Raw genomic sequence first — 6772 nt, forward strand, 5'->3', positions numbered from 1 at the left:
GTAGGCTGTTTATGATCATTAGATCTATGTCAATAATATTATTTTCGTTGATTACATTTACTATAGTGTCAGTTTTATTGACAGTTAGAGCTGATATAGTAGTTTCAATTAGACTATAAAACTTCATAGTAACATAGTTGCTAGTAATTTTCATGACAGTTAGATCTATATAAGCTGATTATTGTTTCATTAAGACTATGAAGCATTTTGGTGGGGTGATTACAGTTTCTTTTTTATATACAGTATCTACTTGAGCTGACCATAACTTCAAGATTTATGTGTGAATGTGATTCAGAACAATAACATCTTATAATGGATCCTTTAAGAAATAATTATAATAAATTCATAAGTTTTTAACGGACACAGTGATATTATAGCTTTAACACAATAGCAAACTGCTGCAGCAGCTGATATATGAACTGAATATTTCAAACTTTGATTGAATAGGAATAACAAAAGAATTTTTATTTTACCACGAGAAATGAAAGTATAACTGTCTCTATTGCAACACATTAATGCTCTGAATTTTTATGTAGACAGCTATAGTCATACACAAGGTAGTGCAGACTGTGAAATGTTTCTGGTTATGAATCACCACTGATAAGGGGAGAAATACAATCTTCATTATAACATTAATGCATACTATTTTATAATGGCATTGCGGGCGTATGGAAGTTTTATAGCTTTATAAAATGTACTCCATTCCAATTAAAAAATTATTTGATGTTATTAAAAGTCATTAATTTTCAAGTTAGTTCATACATACATTTCCCATTTACAGTACAAATTTATTTAAACTGCTATAGATCCCTTATCAAGTGAATTTTATTCAAATGATTTATATTTCTTATACATTCATCTCACTTTAATAAGATTTTGCAATTATAAAACCAAAGCATATAGTACACTGAAATTGGGAAATACAATGAGATTAAATCAATAAACAAAAATGATGAATGAGTAACAATAGCTAATAGTAAAATTTTAAGAGACTACGACTGTGAATGATTGATGGAATGAATAAATAATAATAGTAGTTAGCTGAATAATGATAATAAAGATAAAAAATATAATAATTCTATAAGTCATGCAGAATGAATAATAATAATTAGAAAATAACAGTGATAAAGTAAAAAAACAAAGACTGGAATTCCCAGACAATGGTCCACTTTGCCATCTATGTTGAACTTGGGGGGTACAGCCATGATAGCACTTTAAAATAACTTGACTTGTCTCTTGACTGCATGAAAGCACACTGAGCTAATGTTGAGTGTGTTGACTGCTTAGTAGTTAGATCTAGTAGTAGTCTGTTTTCTCATTATCACAGGCAATGATTGCATGTTTACAAAAGTTGAAGAGAATAGCTCAAGAGGATATCAGCTTATCTGTAGATCTCAACTGTCATAAAACACAGGCTAATATTATCGACATAGTGATCATAAGCATCAGCTTACCTGCATGTACTGAAACTGCAAGGATGATAAAGTTCCTATCAAAGACTCAAATAGAGCTGATAAATTTATCTCCTGATGCATAGCTATCATTCTTGCAGAAAGATCCGTATAGTTTCCGTGTTGTTCCGTACTTCAATACAGATCCGCGAGCGTTCCGCGTTGATCCGCATTTCAGCCTGATCCGCGTGGATCCGTATTTCAGGCAGGCCCAATTATTTTGGTGTCTATTTAATTTAGCGATTTAAAGCTCTCTCGCTAATCATAGATACTATATATACCAAGTGGATATGAAACAGGATGTGCCTATGCTCTTTTCACCGGATGTGACGTTTTTCCTAGATACGCTTAGCAACCAAAATGGTGGCAAAATCAATAATAATTATAAAAAACTTCATAACAATCTATTTTCTTCTGAAAAGAGTCAGTACAAGAAACAACAGACAATTTAGCTTCATTGGTTTCATATTCATACCCTATTTGATGAACAAAAAATAATATTATAATAATAGTTTTATCATTCTAATATGGTATATCACAATGACATTAAGTAACTTTTTTTGAAGAAACATAGCTTTAAAATAATTATGAAAATATACAAACCGTACAAAAGGCATGTACGTAGACTCATACAAAATTATACCTCTTCAAATAGCATAGTTTTCCAGAAAAGGCGTTTACAAAACAGACCATAAATAAACTAAAAAATGGATATATTTCTATTTTATAAAACTGCAGCAGAAAGCTAGTAGTTACAGACCATGTAACACAATAATATCCTTCTTCTACCCAAATAACACTTACTAACTCTGCCCCAGATTGGAGAAAAGGTGTTTAAAGTCAGAACTATAGGCCGCCATGTTTTACAGCACAACGAGATCCAGTGATCAAGCAAACAAGGATTCAGCAGGTCATTCGAGCTAATAGAGACTTCATAATACTTACTTCAACTCAGCAAAGTAGTAACTTGGCCAAGAACCCAAAACTTTGAGAAACAAGGCCACTAGAGGCTACGCTAGAGCGAAAAGAGCATAGGCATACTGCTCGTGACGTCACCAATATAATTTCATGTACAATCCACTTCCTGTTTCGTATCCACTTGGTATATATAGTATCTATGCGCTAATATAGCTAAATTTAGTAGACGCTAAAAATAGTAGGCTTAAGGTACCTCATTATATCTGAAGTTTGCCGACTTTTTGATGACTTCACTATACAAAAACAGTCATAATAATCATCATCATAATAATAATAATAATAAAATTAATAATAACAAAAAATAAATATATTCTTACTAGGGTTGGCATCTACTGGATCTGGTTCCCAAGCCTCAAAGTCCTGATCAGGATCATCATACTCATCTGAAAGATCAAGCAACACAGTCTCACCTTTTGCCAGCTCCTATAGCACAAGTTACGTGACTATCACATGATCAAATACATGTACATGTACCTCCGAAAGATCGTTGCTACTATCATCAATCAAACTGGCCATGATACATGTCACTGTATCACTCTGAGTCCTGTGATTATTAATAATTATTAAAACTGGTCAGTTAATTTTAATAATACCTCAGATACGCTTTGACTGGTTCACATGCTCTTTCTAATACAACACCAGTTGGGTCCAGTAGCTTTAGACTACGAACTGAAGAGATGTACTGGGTAATAATATCAGATGTATTAGCACCATGGTGGAGTAACCTACTCTCATAACTGGTGGGGGAAATAAAATATTAGAATCATAAATTATAATAATTATTATTGCTATTATTAAAAATTCAAATAGATCAAATTATACTAAATAATAATATCACATTCGTAAAAATTATTCAATTTATTAGAAGAGAAAATGGATTTCTTACATGCAAATTTGAGTCCAACACTTTAGTTAATGAATCCATGAGCTCTTCTTTCAAATCAATGTGATGCAAACACTCACACAAATCAACCAGGCTGATTCTAAATCAGAGAAATCAACAATATTATCAAACAATTCACAAATCCTAAGCAATAAAAGCTGAAACATACATGTACATGTAATACCGCAATCGTCCATAGCAATTGTATATGTGATGTAATATCCTACCAGACCACTCCTTACTAATGTCACCTAATAATAATAATAATAATAATAATAATAATAATAATAATAATAATAATAATAATAATGTCAATTACCATATATGGCATTGAGCCAGCCGCTCAATAAATCCTGAAGTTTCTTTGGTGACCATGCCCAACAAACTCTCATTAAATATGTCGGAACAACAATCAGTCACATAATCTTTAACCTTAAAACCACACCCACATTAATAAGCAATATCAGACACGCCCACTTTATTCTCAATGGCAAGGATGGTAGAATGAGATAGGAACCTGTCCCTCAGGCCAAGGAACGATAATTTAGCTACCAAAGACTGAAACTCGTTCCAGTATCAAAGATGGTCAGTATGGGTCTCATTCTCCATTTCTTCTCCCTCTCTCTCCTCCTCCTCCCCTAATTGCTTCATAAGCTATTAATGATTCCTTTACTAGAGACTCCATGACTCTAAAAACCACGCCTCCTTTTGGTAGCCACGCCCATATTGATAGTCCCTACACTTTACACGTAACCGCCCACTTGTCAGTAATACTAGAAGAACAAATCGTTAATGATTGTGTTACTATGGTTACTGAGGTGACACACCCACTAATTATTTGGATTGGATAGAGTCTTTTCATTTCTTCTATTACATTATTGAAACTTATCGAGTTAGTTAGATGACAAATTGCCTGATACTTCTTGTAAACTCACATAATTTAACTAAAAATTTATAAAAAAAGTAAATTTAATATTTAAAAACTCCATTCCTTGCCTTATTAGCGTCAAAATGACTCCAAAATTAAGGCATCAGCTTATCTTGTAGTCATACTTTTTAATGTCCTGAATAAAAGTTATTCTAATTAGAAATAAGTATTAATAAAATTACCTTTCAAAAATTCTACATCAAGTGCCTCAATTTTGACACGTGGCAGTGGTTTTTAATAGTTTTACTGATCCGTAAAGTTTGCGGGGGTGTTAAAAGACATGGGTGGGGCTGCCTATTTTGAAAAAGAGAGGCGAGCCTAGCCTAGAGGAATAAACAGTGCAGGAGTTTTAAATCAGATTGAGTGAGTTGATTATTGTCTATATAGTGAGATTACTCATTTTCTCATAGGCAGCAATGGCAGAACACACCAGTCCAGAGTCTATCACTATGACTTGTGAGGTTTGTTCAGAGTATTACACTGACCCCCTCATGCTTCCCTGTCTTCACTCATTCTGTAAGAAGTGTCTAATAAAAGCTAAAGAGAAGCAAGGTAGTGCTGATACCTCATTAAAGTGTCTAACGTGTGACACTAGCGTTAATTTACCTGATGGTAAAATTGAAGGCCTCACTCAAAACCTTTGGTTTGAACATAAATCAAGAGAGGCTTCAATCAAAAAGAAGATTCTTAGTAAAGAAGCAATATCTTGCGATAAATGTGATGATTCCAGTGATGCAGCTGTCGTGTATTGCTCTGATTGTGGCCAGTTTCTGTGCGATTATTGTAAGAAAGGTCATAAGCGAAACAAGAAAGAAGCCAGTCACAAGTTGATTGGTCTAGAAACCAAGGAATCTATTGAACTGCCTGCTATTAATTACGAGGCAATTTATTATGCACAGCATCCAGAAAAGTTGACATACTACTGCAACGATTGCAATAAATTAGTTTGTCAGATTTGTCTCAACATTCACCATAAAAGTCACAATTACCGGGCAATTATTACCTCGATGAGGGTGATACAGCACGTGAAGCATTAAAGAAAAGTGTTGCTTTTTGTGGTGGAGTTATTCCTCCAGTCACTGAAGCTATAGCTAATGGAGAGAAGATGCTAGAGCAGATAGCAACACGCAAAGAAGAAGTAAGGCAGAAAATCAAGGAAACATTTTAAGAGCTTAAAGCTGCTTTAGATAAGAGATGTAATGATTTTACTAGTAAAAACAGAAGAGATTGCTAGTGCTAAGAGGAATTCTGTCAGGAAGCAGTTGGATGGGTTTCGTAAACTGGTAAAACAGGTATCTCATGGTCGTCATCTTGCATCATCAGTGAGTGAGCGTACTGATCCAGGTGAAGTTCTCAGTGTTAAGAAGCTAATCACCAATCAACTAGAGGAATGCATTGAAGAGTATAAGAAACTACCTCTAGAAATAGAAGAAAATGAAGTGATTGTAACATGTCTAGATAATACTTTAAGTAAAGAAATCGGTGAGTTTGGAAACGTATTTGAAGTTTGAGCAGCTTGACCCATCACTTTATTCCATTGATAGTGGGTTAGCTATTCCATTGGCATCAGTAAAGAAAGAAAGGAAATTTAAAGTGGCTCTACCAGCAGGCATTGATAAAGCAGCAAGCTATTTGAAGGCTTCCTTTATCAAAAAAGATGGTAGTAAAGAGGAGGGTAGAGTTATAGTTAATGATAGCAACACAGCCATTGTATCAAGTACACCTCAAAGTATTGGCCAATATGATCTAGCAGTGACAATAAGAGATCACCATATTAAAGGTAGTCCTTATCAACTGTCAGTAAAGGCATCAAGAGACTATACCAATACCACACTAAGCAGAGATCCTTTAATGTGGGGAATTTTGGTACTCGTGGTGTTGCTGTTCATACTAATGGTGAAGTATTTGCTAGTAGTAAGGACGAATTTGTTCAGGTATTTAGTGAGGATGGTACTGCAGTAAGAAAGATTGGATCTAAAGGTAAGTGTAAAGGACAGTTTGACAGGCCTTGGGGTGTATTGCTGGTAGGAGACAGGCTCTATGTGTCTGATGATAATCTTCATCGCGTGCAGTATTTCTCAGCTACTACTGGTCAATATATTGGTCAGTTTGGTAGTAAGGGTAATGGAAATGGACAATTCTATTATCCTACTGGTATGTCTACTGATGGCAATGGTAATATATTAGTAGCTGATTACTACAACAACAGGGTACAAGTATTTAAAGAAGATGGTACATTTCTACAAGTTATACAATGTGATGGAAGGGCAACTGATGTAGCAGTTGATAATGAAGGGAAAATACAAGTTACTATTCAAAATCAGAATACTTCCACTCATGTACAGACTGGAACTTGTCGATGTGATGTTCTTTGTGTCCTCTTTAAAGCAACCATCTCCTCACTTCAATATCCTAGACTATGTCTCCTTCTGTTCCTCCACGACTCGTTCCTCCTCAAAGTGGAAACTGATCCACAAGTCATCACCTTCCTCTTCTGTATGGCACTCATTCTCTTGGAGATTTCCCAGATTA

At 34.5% G+C, this 6772-nt stretch overlaps 1 protein-coding gene and 1 long non-coding RNA gene across 5 annotated transcripts in view; one reads left to right on the plus strand and one right to left on the minus strand.

Annotated features, from left to right (window-relative positions):
• Positions 1-2165: 2165 nt before the first annotated feature.
• Positions 2166-4252, minus strand: LOC109587185 (uncharacterized). Of its 4 annotated transcripts, XR_002187434.1 has the most exons (10): positions 4140-4252; positions 3790-4085; positions 3632-3744; positions 3482-3563; positions 3316-3412; positions 3023-3166; positions 2904-2973; positions 2747-2852; positions 2623-2662; positions 2166-2582 (listed from the first exon to the last, which is right to left on the minus strand). It is a non-coding gene; the product is annotated as an uncharacterized LOC109587185 (long non-coding RNA). The 4 variants fall into 4 exon arrangements; XR_002187436.1 differs by having other exon boundaries at positions 2166-2662; positions 4144-4252; XR_002187435.1 differs by having other exon boundaries at positions 2166-2662; positions 3497-3563.
• A 404-nt stretch (positions 4253-4656) lies between these two features.
• Positions 4657-6772, plus strand: part of LOC105314685 (tripartite motif-containing protein 2-like) — a 2467-nt gene continuing 351 nt past the window's right edge. The window contains exons 1-5 of the mRNA XM_011408996.2: positions 4657-5121; positions 5220-5378; positions 5428-5685; positions 5747-5969; positions 6047-6736. Coding sequence (XP_011407298.2) covers positions 4657-5121; positions 5220-5378; positions 5428-5685; positions 5747-5969; positions 6047-6736 — 1795 coding nt within the window. The remainder of the gene's footprint in view (positions 5122-5219; positions 5379-5427; positions 5686-5746; positions 5970-6046; positions 6737-6772) is intronic.

This window comes from Amphimedon queenslandica, unplaced genomic scaffold (genome assembly GCF_000090795.2).
Source record: "Amphimedon queenslandica unplaced genomic scaffold, v1.1 AMPQUscaffold_12662, whole genome shotgun sequence".
In the NCBI taxonomy this organism is placed as follows: domain Eukaryota; kingdom Metazoa; phylum Porifera; class Demospongiae; order Haplosclerida; family Niphatidae; genus Amphimedon; species Amphimedon queenslandica.